The 14,137-nt window shown below is 38.2% G+C and overlaps 1 protein-coding gene across 1 annotated transcript in view; it reads left to right on the top strand.

Annotated features, from left to right (window-relative positions):
- The first annotated feature begins 637 nt into the window (after positions 1-637).
- The window catches only part of CERS3 (ceramide synthase 3), a 101,071-nt gene continuing 87,571 nt past the window's right edge, over positions 638-14,137 (top strand). The window contains exon 1 of the mRNA XM_003413797.3: positions 638-1,020. Coding sequence (XP_003413845.2) covers positions 773-1,020 — 248 coding nt within the window. The 5' untranslated portion in view covers positions 638-772. The remainder of the gene's footprint in view (positions 1,021-14,137) is intronic.

The raw sequence follows: 14,137 nt of genomic DNA on the forward strand, positions 1-14,137 counted from the left end.
CAGGGCCCAGCATCCTGTTCCAACCCAACCCAACCCATTGCCGTCAAGTCAATTTCGACTCATAGCGACCCTATAGGACAGAGTAGAACTGCCCCATAGAGTTTCCAAGGAGTGCCTGGCAGATTTGAACTGCTGACCCTTTGGCTAGCAGTCGTGGCACTCAACCACTACGCCACCAGGGCTTACCTGTTCCCACAGCACCTTGTATATACCTTTATTATTGTACCTGAAAAATGTGCCAAAGTCATCTGTTCAGGTTTGCCTTGCTCACAAGAATATAAGATTCTCAAGTCTGGAATGCTGTCTTGTTAAGCTTTGTATCCTCAGTGCCTAGTACAGTGCTTGACAAATAATAGAATCTTCGTAAATATTTGTTGAAATAAGGTAATTGGAACTCCAATACAAAGTTATATGTGCTTGCCTTATAGCTTAGTGAAGATTTATACATGAAGTTCTTAGTGAAGATTTATACTACTTGGAGCTTTCATGAGGTTGACCTTTTGCATTGTACAGCCTATTGTCAAGTTATTTTTAATAATATGGAATCATATAAAAGGAAGATGCATACCCATAATATTCACATGTGTTCTGCCAAAAGTGTGAACTGTGGTGTGTTAAACTTCAGTTTGCTGTGCCACAGCCAAAATTGTCCCGAGGCTAGGCAGAGTAATTGCAATTTAATACAACGAAGAGTTGTGAAATCCATTATGTGATAGTATTCCATTCTGCCCTTATTTTCAAAACTATATGGTTTAGGTATTCTGAGTGAGTGATGTGCAGTGTTATCTCAGTTTTATGTGTCTGTTTATTTTACAAGCCTAATAGATTCTTTTCCTATCCCTCTAGAATGTTTCAGACATTTAAAGAATGGTTCTGGCGGGAAAGATTCTGGCTGCCTCCAACAATAAAGTGGTCAGATCTTGAAGATCACGATGGACTCGTTTTTGTAAAACCTTCTCATTTATATATGACAATTCCGTTTGCTTTTGGATTGCTGATTATCAGATATTTCTTTGAAAAGTAAGTAGTGTTTGTACGTCCTTCCTCCCCATTCTTCTTCTTTACTCCAATTATAGAACAATAGGATCATAGACTTGGTGAGGCCCTTAAAGAACCTGCTGTCCAGAGGTTGCAACTAATGGACTACATACAGGTTGTTGGGGGGTGGGGGGTGGGGAAATCCCAGAGCTATTTAAGAAGCTCATGAGTTCAGATTCACAGGAAATATTATCTAGAGATGGAACAAGTGAAAATTAGAAACATGGAAACGAGTACTTTAGCTTTATAGACAAGAAAGTTGAGATCAAGAGAGCTGAAGTATCCAGAGCTCATTAGTGTCAAAGACAGTACAGGACACAGAGATTTGGAAACCGGTTGGGCTCACTTTCCACTATGCCGCGGAAACCCTGGTGGTGTAGTGGTTCAGAGCTACAGCTGCTAACCAAAAGATCAGCCGTTGGAATCCACCAGGCATTCCTTGGAAACCATATGAGGCAGTTCTACTCTCTGTCCTATAGGGTCACTAAGAGTCAGAATCGACTCTACGGCAACGGGTTTTTTGGTTTCCACTGTACCATGTTGTCTGAGAAAGCATATACATCACTGGAAAAATGGCATCAGGAGAGTCTGTGACTCAGGGATACATTCTCATTTTAGAATGCCCGTAAAATAACAAAAATGGCTTGTTAAAGACAGACTGAATATTGCTTTTATCAGTATGGTTTATTTTAAAAGTTTATTTAAGGATTTTATAGAAGCCTTCATTCCAAAATGTAAGGAAATCAAACAAAAAAAAATCAATTTGCCCTCTCAGGAAAAGTAAACTTATCTTTTGCTTTCCCTTAATTTAATTTAAATAGATACTATTTCCAGCCCTTTTATTAAAATAGCACTAATGTTATCATAACGGGAGATAAATGTTCATCTCTAATCTCTGTAGTTGTTTCTATTTTTAAAAAACTATTATTAGCACATTAATTCTTTTGGAGCAAAAAGAATATTTGAATGTCAAGAGCTGGAAAAACTTAAGACAAAATATGATAAAGATCATTTTGTCCAAGACTAACTGTAATGCAGATCATATGTTTATAACCATTTTCAGGGTCTTTATCTCAAGAGTTAGTTTCAACAATTCTGTTTCATGGACTCTGCAAAAGATTTTTTGTACAAATAACAATTTCACTTGGGCCAACGATGTGCTCTTGGTGTTGGGAGGAAGAGAAAGCCTCTGGATACGTCTAAGCTCTGGCTGAGAACGTTTAAAAACGTTCTTCCTTTTGGACAGTTGATTCTGTTTTTTGCTCACACGTTTGGATTTGTCGAAGAATGCAGAAGTAAATAGACTTTCACCACTACACCTTCAAATTAGCAAATTAGTCTTCAGTTTCCTGAAATGTTTACTTTCCCTACAATTTGTCTGGTGACCTTTAAATTTGGCACCCAGGCCCCTTACTTATTCACAGGGCAGACTTACTGCTTTTCCCTGCTGCCCAGGAGGGACAGCTCCTTTTTTCACAGTTTGGTCAGCACAGTGAACCAGAACATTCATTTGGTTGCCAAGCAGCACAGCTGTGGAGGACCAACTTGTTATGACTTGATCTTGGCTTCTCCAAAAACAGCCAGGAAGGAATCCAATCCTCTTTTACTTCCTCAGATTATTCTTGCTTCTTCTCAAAAGATTAAGTATTATCTGTATCTTCTTTCCTAGCTTCTTATAACCTTAATTCCCATTAACTCACCCTCAGCTTTTTCTATTCTTTGGCTACAAAATGCTGTGTTGCTTCACTAATCTAATATTCCTTTTAATGCAATGAAAGAAAGGAAAATTTCACATGGGAGAAAGATCATAATTTTTGAAGTATGAAGTGTGTGTTTTTCCAAGGTTTCTCTATCATTTGTACTAGATTAAACCACTGGTGTCCTAAATAAAATGTTAGCCATGCCTTGCATCTGAATAGAAATGTCTCGTTTAGGAGGTATATAAAACCACAAGTGCGGTGCTACTGTGTCTGCAGGTGAGAAAAGGAGAGGTGAGCGACCTAGCCAAGGTCACACAGTTTGTTTGTAAGGGGTAGATCTGGGCTGGAACCCGTGTTGGTTGTCAAGTTTTTCCCCAGCATACCAGTACATCTTGGACTTTCATAGTGAAGTCCTGATGTCAGAAGAGAGTGAATGAATATCTCTTGAGGACATAGTTTAAAGGGATGATCACAGCTGTGAAATTTTCTGAATTATCTTAAAAATTCATTTAAATTTGATACTTTACTGATACTTATGTTTCTTAAAAAATCATTAGTGTTTTCCTTAAAATCGTCAAGTAAAATTGATACTCTAAAGCCCTATGCCAGGCTCAGCTTGTGGTTCCATGTCCCTTTGTACATGGTCCGTGCCCCTGTGCTGGAGCACCCTGTTTGGGAAGTAAAGCCCCTACACTGTGTTTCAGCACAGCCTAAGATATATTTATCATGAGAGAGCTTCGTTCTTTTGTCCTAGACTGTTGTTAGGAACAGTTTTTCACTATACCGAGCGACTAGGAGTTGCAACTTGGCTGGCCCATTTTTGTCATTTAGTATTTAGGCAGGAGATATTTAAGGCCAGAGAACCGAAAGTACAGAGACAAAACTGATAAGGAATGAAGAAGAAGATTTGAAAGTGACTGACAGCTGGCTTTGTATTTCAGATTACCTTTATAAGTTTTAGTTTGTGACATGTTTTTGTGACCAGTTGGTATTGAGTCAATTCCAACTCCTGGCCTCCCCATGTGTGTCAGAGTAGAACTGTGTTCCGTACGGTTTTCAGTGGCTGCTTTTTTCAGAAGTAGATCACAAGTCTTTCTTCCCGGGTGCCTTTGGGTGACCTTGAACCTCTAAACTTTGGGTTAGCAGCCGAGCATGTTAATTGTTTGCACCACCCAGGGACTCCTTGGTCCCAAATAGCAGTTTCTACTTAGCTCATCCAGACTCTTCTATGCATTCTTTTGTATGTCTGAAGCGTGACTTAAAGGGAGTCTAAACTACTCAAATTTAAACACTTATGGAATAAACACATTATCTTACAGTGAATTATGGTCCTAGAAGAGCTCAATGCAGGGTAGAGGTGGTAAAATCAGAAGATGACCTTCTTACTTTTGCTTAATCGTACTAGGAATAGATTTCCCACTCTACCTCTTCCACCCACCAACAGAAGGTCTTGGTGAGATAATATTTCCATCATTCTTTAAAGTAGAGTTGGTGGACTTACTAATCCGTAGAAATTTAGAGAAGTGGCTAGATGGTGCAAATGGTTAAGTGCTTGACTACTGGCTGAAAGGTTGGCAGTTCAAAACCACCTAGAGGGACCTCAGAAGACAGGCCTGGTGATGTGCTTCCAAAAGATTACAGCCTTGAAAACTCTATGGAGCAGTTCTACTCTGCACATGTGGGGTCGCCATGAGCCTGAATAGACTTGATGGCAACTAACAACAACAAGCGATTTAGAGGAGCTGGAAAAGGATTGCTGCTGCCCTAAACCAAAATAATCTCAAAATGGACACATTAGATGTAAGGGTTACATGAGACCTGAGTTGCTCCAGATATTTTGTTCTTACACATAAAACCCTCTGATTAAACTCTGCTCACAGAGCCTCTGAACCTTTCAGAACTGGGAATCACTCTTATGTCACTAAACTGTTGTTTCTATTTTAATACTGTAACTTAAGCTTTGCATGCTTGGCATCTGCCTCAGGCTGCTTTCCTTTCATTCTATAAAAGAATACTGGGGGAAGAAAGGGGGACATGGGATTGCTAGGCTTTGGCTATCAGGTAACTGATGCAGTGCTGGATGGAAGGGGGCTGTCTGGATGGGGCCTTCTGAAGGCACAGTTCTGCGGTAGAAGCGTGCCTCAAGAGGCTCATTCTCCTGGTAATTAACCTAACTTTGAATCATTTATGTGGGAGCAGAAATTGACTCATTCTTTTTTCTTCCTGTCAGACTTTTTTTTTTTTCTATTCCATATCAATAAAATGAAAGTTTAGGCAAGTTTATCTCTAAGGTCCCTTCTAAAACTAAGACTTATGATTTTTCTTTTTTAGCTCTTTATCAAATATTTATTATGCCTCTTCATTCCCTCCTTTTTCAAAATAGATTTTTAATTAGATACCTGCTAATATTTATTTATACTTTTAATAGATAAGGTGATTGATTTTCTAAATATATCTGAAAAAGAAGGATAGAGCTGAAATAAAAACTATTTATACATGTCCTCTGTTCTATTAAGAATGCTATTTCTACAGAACATGTAGAAAGAAGATCAACAAGGAAACAGAGGACTGGAATGATGCTATAAACCAAGTAGACTTAACAGACATATTTAGGACATTTCAGCCCACTGCCCCCCCCCCCCCAAAAAAAAACACACTATATATTCTACTTCAGTGCACAGGGATAATTCTCCAGGATAGACCACATGTTAGGTTACAAAGCAAGTCTTGGTAAATTTAAAAATATTGAAGTCATGCAAAGTATTTTCTCTGACACACAAGAGTGAAGCTAGGAATCAATAACAGGAAAAAAAACCTGGAAAATACACAAACATGTGAAAATTAAACAACACACTACTAAACTACTAATGGCTTAAGAAAAAATCAAAAGAGAAATCATGAATTTCCTAGAGCCAAATAAAAATCAAAGTACAGTTTTGCAAAACTTGTGGAATGCAGCAAGGGCAGTACTCGGAGGGAAACTTTTGGAAATAAATGCCTACACAAAGAAAGACAAAATAGGTCAAATTAACAGCCTAACTTGACAATTCCAGGAACTAGAAAGAGAAGCTCTAACTAAGCTTAACCATACCAGGAGAAAGGAAATAACAAAGATCAGAGCAGAAGTAAATAAAATCAAAACAGAAGAACAATAGAATCAATAAAACCAGAAGTTGGTTATTTGAAAAGATCAATAAGATTGACAAACCTTTAGCTAGACTGACAAATAAAATAAGAGAAAACATACAAATAATCAAAATAAAAAATAAAAGAAGGGACATTACAATTGATTTGATAGAAATAAAGAGAATTATGACAGAATGTTATGAACAACTGTACGGCAACAAACTGGATAACTTAGATGAAATGGACAAATTATTAGAAGCACACAAGCTACCTAAGCTGACTCAAGAGGAAATAGAAAGTCTCAAATCAAAAACCTCCCAACAACAACAATAACAAAAAATTCCTGGACTAGATCCTTCACCGAGGATTTCTACCAAATATTTAGAGAAGAACTGACACTGATACTGTTTAAATTCTTCCAAAAGATAAAGAAGAAAGGAATACTCCCTAATTCATTCCATGAAACAAACATAACCCTGATACCCAAACCAGACAAAGACACCAAAAGAAAAGAAAATTATAGGCAAAAATCTCTTATGAATATATGTGCAAAAGTCCTCTACAAAATACTAGCAAACAGAATCCAACAGCATATTAAGAGCTATACAACAGGACTAAGTGAGATTTATTCCAGGAGTGCAAGTAAGGTTCAACATTAGAAAATCAATCAACATAATATACTGCATCAATAGAACAAAGGAAAGAACCACATGATCATCTCTGTGGATGCAGCAATTGGTAAAATCCAACACTGTTTCTTGATGAAAACTCTAAAGAAGATTGGAATAGAAGGGAAATGCCTCAATATAATTCAGGGCATATGTGAAAAGCCAACAATGAACATTATACTTAATGGAGAAAGACTGAGAAGTTTTCCCTTGAAATCAGGAACAAGAGTGCCCACTCTTACCACTTCTATTCAGTATTGTATAAGAAGTTGTAGCCAGAGCAATTAGACAAGAAAAAGCAATAAAAGGTATCCAGATTGGAAAAGAATAAATTAAATTATCTTCATTGGCAATGATATAATCCTATATAGAGAAAATCCCAAAGAGTCCACAAGAAAACTTCTAGATCTAATAGAGGGATTTATTAAAGTTACAGGGTACAAGGTCAATAAACACAAATCAACTGGATATCTATACACCAGCAATGAGAAACCTGAAAGAGAAGCAATCCCATTTACAATAGCATCTAAGAGAATAAAACACACACACAAAAAAACAAAAACCTGTTGCCGTCAAGTTTATTCCAACTCATAGTGACCCTATAGAACAGAGTAGAACTGCCCCATAGGGATTCCAAGGCTGTAAGTAGGCTGCCACATCTTTCTCCCACAAAGCAGCTGGTGGGTTCGAACCACTGACCTTTTAGTTAGCAGCCGAGTGCTTAACCACAGTGCCACCAGGGATCCTTAGAGAAAAAATACCTAGAAATAAATCTAACAAAGAAGAAGGATCGGTAGTTGGAAAATTTGGCCTTGGTGATAGAAATGATGCTGAAGATCACATGATAGAATTTTGCAAGACCAACGACTTAGTAACTGCAAATACCTTTTTTCAACAACATAACTGTGACTGTACAAGTGGATCTTGCCAGATGGAATACACAGAAATCAAATCAACTGCATCTGTGGAAAGAGATGACAGAGAAGCTCAGTATCATCAGTCAGAACAAGGCCAACAGCCAACTGCGGAGCAGACCATCAATTGCTCATATGCAAGTTGAAGCTGAAGAAAATTAGAACAATCCCACCAGAGCTAAAGTACAACCTTGAGTATATTAGACCTGAATTTAGAAACCATCTCAAGAATAGATTTGATGCATTTAACACTAATGACCAGACAAGTTGTGGGATGACATCAAGGATATCATACATGAAGAAAGCAAAAGGTCATTAAAAAGACAAGAAAGAAACAAAAAACCAACATGAATGTCAGAAGAGACTCCAAAAACTTGCTGTTGAACATAGAGTAGCCAAAGTGAGCAGAAGAAATGATGAAGTGAAAGAGCTGAACAGAAGGTTTCAAAGGGTGGCTCGAGAAGACAAGTAAAGTATTACAAAGAAATGTACAAAGACCTGGAGTTAGACAACCAAAAGGGAAGAATATGCTTGGCATTTCACAAGCTGAAAGAACTGAAAAAAAAATTAAAGCCTTGAGTTGCAATTTTGAAGGATTCTATGGGCAAAATATTGGATGATGCAGGAAGCATCAAAAGAAGAGGGAGGGAATACACAGAGCCACTGTGCCAAAAAGTATTAGCCAATGTTCAACCATTTCAGGAGGCAGCATAAGATCAAGAACTAATGGTATTGAAGGAAAGAGTTCAAGCTGCACTGAAGGCATTGGCGAAAAACAAGCCTCCAGGAATTGGTGGAATACCAATTGAGATGTTCAGCAAACGGATGCAGTCCTACAGGTGCTTACTCATCTGATCCAAGAAATTTGGAAGACGCTTACCTGGCCAGCCGACTGAAAGAGAACCATATTTGTGCCCATTCCAAAGAAAGGTGAGCCAACAGAATGCAGAAATTATTGAACAATATCACTAATATCACATCCAAGTGAAATTTTGCTGAAGACATCTTAAAAATGGTTGCAGCAGTACATCAACAGGGCACTGCCAGAAATTCGAGCTGCATTCAGAAAAAAAAAAAAAAAAGCATTCAGAAGAGGGCGTGAAACCAGGGATATCATTGCTGATGTCAGATGGATCTTGGCTAAAAGCAAAGAATACCAGAAAGATGTTTACCTGTGTTTTATTGACTATGCCAAGGCATTCGGCTGTGTGGATCATAGCAAATTATGGATAACATTGTGAATGATGGGAATTCCAGAACACTTAATTGTGCTCTTGCAAAACCTGTACATAGACCAAGAGGTAGTAGTTCAAACAGGGTAAATAATCCGAGAAGCTGGACTATGTGAAGAACAGGGCATCAAGATTGGAGGAAGACTCATTAACAACCGGCAACTTGCAGGTGACACAGTCTTGCTTGCTGAAAGCAAGGAGGATGTCATGGATTGAATTATGTCCGTCCAAAAATGTGTGTATTAGTTGGGCTGGGCCATGATTCCTGGTCTTTTTGTGATTTTCCTGTGTGTTGTAAGTCCTGCCTCTATGACGTTAGTGAGGGAAGATGGACAGCAGTTGTGTTAGTGAAGTAGGACTCAACCTACGAGATTGGATTGTATCACGAGGCAATCTCTTGAGATATAAAAGAGAGAAGGAAGCAGAGAGCAGGGGGACCTCATACCACCAAGAAAGCATTGCCAGGAGCAGAGCGCGTCCTTTGGACCCAGGGTCCCTGCACAGAGAAGCTCCTAATGTGGGGAAAGATTGCTGAGAAGGCCAACAGTACTGCTTATAGCAGCAGTAGATAACTAAGACAGAAGACTTGAAGCACTTACTGGTTGTCTTAGTCATCTAGTGCTCCATGGGTTGGCTCCAGCGCCATGTCGTGCTGGTCTCCTGGTTCTGCTGCTGCTGCTTCTCTATCCATTCACAGTTTCAAAACTGCTTCCACTGTTAGAGCAGCACTCCACTCTTGGTACCAAATTCTGTCTTAGTTATCTAGTGCTGCTGTAACAGAAATACCACAAGTGGATGGCTTTAACAAAGAGAAGTTTATTTCTTCACAGTAAAGTATGCTGAAAGTCCAAATTCAGGATGTCAGCTCCAGGGGAAGGCTTTCACTCTCCGTCGGCCTTCTCACCAGTTTTCCTCCAGACTGGGAGTTTCTCTGCACGGGGACCGCAAGTCCAAAGATGTGCTCTGCTCCAGGCACTGCCTTCTTAGTGGTATAAAGTCTCTCTATCCCTCTGCTCTTTTCTCTCTTTTATATCTCAAAAGAGATTGGCTTAAGACACTACCTAATCTTGTAGACCTTATGACTATAAGTGCCCTTAATCCATCATATTACATCAGAGTGATAGGATTTACAACACATATTTTTTTGTGTGTGTTAGGGAAATCACATCAGAAGATAAAATGGTAGATAATCATATAAGGGAATCATGACCTAGCCAAGTTGACAGATATTTTTTGGGGACACAATTCAATCCATGACACTGATGAAGATCAAAGACTCCAGTATGGATTACACTTTCAGATAAAGGAAACAAAAATCCTCACAACTGGACCAATCAATAAGCAGCATTATGATAAACTGAGAAAATACTGAAGTTGTCAAGGATTTCGTATTACTTGGATCCACTATCCACACCATGGAATCAGCAGTCAAGAAATCAATGACAGATTGGAACTGTTATGCCCTGCTGGTGGGGATACAAAATGGTACAACCATTTTGGAGATCGATGTGGCGCTTCCTTAAAAAGCTAGAAATAGAAATACCATACGATCCAGCAATCCCACTCCTAGGAATCTATCCTGGAGAAATAAGAGCCATCACACAAATAGACATATGCACACATATGTTTGTTGCAGCATTATTCACAATAGCAAAAAGATGGAAACAACCTGTGTGTCATCAACAGATGAATGGGTAAACAAACTATGGTGCATATACACAATGGAATACTACCCAAGGATAAAGAACAGTGATGAATCCGCAAAGCATCTCACAACATGGATGAATCTGGAGGGCATTATGCTGAGTGAAATAAGTCAATCACAAAAGGACAAATACTGTATGAGACCACTATTATAAAAACACATGAAAATGTTTCCACAGAGAAAGAAACAATCTTTGATGGTTACAAGGGAGGGGAAGGGTGGGGAGGGAAAACCACTAACTAGATAGCAGATAAGTGGTAACTTTGGTGAAGGATAAGACAGTACACAGTACTGGGGAAGTCAGCACACCTTGACCAGGGCAAAGTAATAGAAGCTTCAGAGACACGTCCAAACTCCCTGAGAGACTGAACTACTGGGCTGAGGGCTGGAGATCATGGTCTTGGGGGACATCTAACTCAACTGGCATAACATAGTGTGTAAAGAAAATGTTCTACATCTGACTGTGGAAAGTAACATCTGGGGTCTTAAAATCCTGTGAGCAGCCCTCTAAGGTACACCTCCTGGTCCCATCCTGGCTGGAGCAAAGGAGAATGAAGAAAACCAAAGACATGAGAGAAAGATTAATCCAAAGGACTAAGGGACTACAACTACCACAACCCCCACCAGACTGAGCCCAGAATAACTAGATGGTACCTGATTACCAGAAATAAATCCAGATATCTGTGGTCAACTGATTTTTGACAAGGGTGCTTAGTCCATTCAATAGGGGAAAGAAGGGTCTCTTCAGTAAAAGGTGCTGGGAAAATTGGATTTCCACATGCAGAAAAACAAAACAGGATTCAGGCTTCACACTATACACAAAAACAAGGTCAAAATGGCTTAAGGACCTAAATGTGCAAGCTAAAACCATAAAATTCTTTGAAGAACAAGCAGGGGCAAAGCTGTCAGGCCTAGCTTTTAACAATGAATTATCTAATATAATAACAAAAGCACAAACAGTAAAAGACAAAATTAAATGGGCTTCATAAAAATTAAAAACTTTTGTTCATCAAAAGACTATCAAAAAATGTAAAGCTAAGTTACTGAATAGGAGAATATCTTTGGAAACCATGTATCTGACAAGAACAAAAATAACCAAAATATATATGAATCTTCGACAACTTAACAATAAAAAGGCAAATATAACCGAATCATAAAATGGGTAATGGGTAAAGGAGTTGAATAGACATTTCACCAAAGAGGACATTCAGATGACTATCAAACACATGAAAAGATGCTCAACATTATTAGCCAGCAGAGAGATATAAATCAAAACCAAAATGAGATACCATTTCACTCCCACTAGGATGGCTTGGAGCCCTGGTGGCATTGTAGTTAAGAGCCTGGCTGCTAACCAAAAGGTCAGCAGTTCAAATCCACCACCTGCTCCTTGGAAACCCTGTGGAACAGTTCTACTTTGTTCTATAGGGTTGCTATGAGTCAGAATTGACAGAATTGGGTTTGGTTTTGGTTTAGGATGGCTAAGATAAACAAACAAACCACAAAAACTGAAAACAACAAATGTTGGTGAGAATGTGGGGAAAAAAGCTTTTGCCCATTGCTGGTGGGAATGCAAAATGGTATAGCCATTGCGGGAAACAGTATGGCAGTTCTTCAAAAACTAAAAATAGAACTACCATGTTACCCAGAAATTCCACTTTTTAAGTATATACCCAAAAGACTTGAAAGCAGAGACTCAAACAAACACTTGTACACTGATGTGCATTGCAGCACCATTCTCAATAGCCAAAAGGTGGAAACAACCTAAATGGCCATCAACATATTAATGGATAAACAAGATGTGGTACGTGCATACAATGGAATGCTACTCAGCCAGTAGGAGAAATGAAGTCTTGATAATGCTACAAGATAGAGGGAACTGGAAGACATTATGCTGAATGAAATAAGCCAATCACGAAAGGACAAATACTGTATGACCTCACTTATATAAAAAGTCAAGAAAAGACAAATATATAGAGAACAAAGTTTCTTAGTGGTTACCAGGGGCACGAGGGAGGGGAAAAGGGGGATTAACGGAGATGGAAATATCTTGCTAATTAAGGGTAGGGTTGCACAGCCAATTATTATAATTGCTTTCAGTAAGTTGTACACCAAAAGTAGAACTGGCAAAAGTTGTGTGGTAGACATATTTACAACAATGACATAAAAAAGGGAAAGAAAGAAAGAAAGAGTAGCTGCTGAGGCTTATTATGTACAACCAAAAACCTGCTGGGTTTTGGTTTCTTGATTTAGAAATTTAAGGTCATGGTTTCATGGGACATCACAGTTAATTGGTCTAGTAACATGTGCTTTTGATCTACCTTCTAGTTCGATGTGTAGTGCCTGGGGTCTTAAAAACTTGCAAGTGGCCATCCAAGGTACAGCAATTTGTTCCTATTTTCCTGGAACAATAGACGGAGAGTCGGGAATAGGAGGAGGATGCACATTGTGTGGCTAACTGCCTCCATGAACAACTGCCTCTTTGTCATGAGAGCAGAACTGGATGGTGCCTGGCTACCATTACTGATCACTTTGATGAAAGATTTCATAAAAGAATCCTGATCAAAAGGGGGGAAATATAGAACAGAATTGCAAATTCTTGTTGACTCTAGACTTCTTGGATAATGAAGGTTGGATGAACCCCTGGAATTATTGCCCTGAAATAATCTTTAAACCTTAAACCAAAAATATTCCTTGAAGTCTTAAAACCAAACAATAGTTTAGCTTAACTAGTAAAAAATGCCTGCCTGGCACTTTATGTTCTTTTAAGAACTATCTATATGGGATCAAATTGACAACAGCAACTCAAAAAATTAGATAGGAACCTTAGGGGGCAGTGAATTTATGTTAATGGGGAAGAACAACTCAAAAAAGAAGGTAAGAATGGTTAAACAACTTGAAGAATCTAATCAATGTCACTAAATGGTACAGGTAGAAACTTGAATTGGTGTATGTTTTGCTGTGTATATTCTTAACAACAACAACAAAATAAATTATGTATGTGTATATATATATATATATACACACTTGTACACTGATGTGCACAAGTGTATATATATATATACATAGTGTGTATATATATATACACACTACCAAACCCACTGCTGTGGAGAGTAGAATATACATATATATGTGAATGCTATTTCTGTCCTTGAACCCTGCGCATGCTCACAAAGAGAACCATACTTTTTTTTCTGTTTAAATTAATGATTTTAATATAGATTTGTTCCTCATATCAGCAAGTATGTGACGGGTATGTATGTGCTGATCCATATATGTTCATTTATTCAGATTCTTACCTCTCACGTGAATCTCTAGAGAGGAAGGCCGTACTTCAGCTGGCTTTGAAATTAGTTGTATTCCCTTACTGCATAAATCTTCTTTGACTCATTCTGCTTTGCTTTCTTATTTTTCCTCACTTCTTTATTTCTAACATTTGAGGAGATAGCATTGAGTGAATTATTACTGAGAACACTACCATATTAAACTATTTTGTATTCGTGCAATTGTACTAGTAAAAACAATGGATGTTTTCTCCAGTAAAATTTTTCAACTAGTATGTTGGATAAATGAAACTAATCATTTATTGAAAACCCTGTCAAATACATATTTTTAAGACTTGGTTTCATTTTAAAGATATCTTAGTTTTTGCTTGTTTGGAACTCTTATGGAAAGGGAGAATTAATCATAATCTTCAAATCACAGCACACTGTCTTTGGTCTAAGACCTCTTTTGATTGACTTATCTGAATTAA

This window comes from Loxodonta africana, chromosome 13, assembly GCF_030014295.1.
Source record: "Loxodonta africana isolate mLoxAfr1 chromosome 13, mLoxAfr1.hap2, whole genome shotgun sequence".
Lineage (NCBI taxonomy): Eukaryota > Metazoa > Chordata > Mammalia > Proboscidea > Elephantidae > Loxodonta > Loxodonta africana.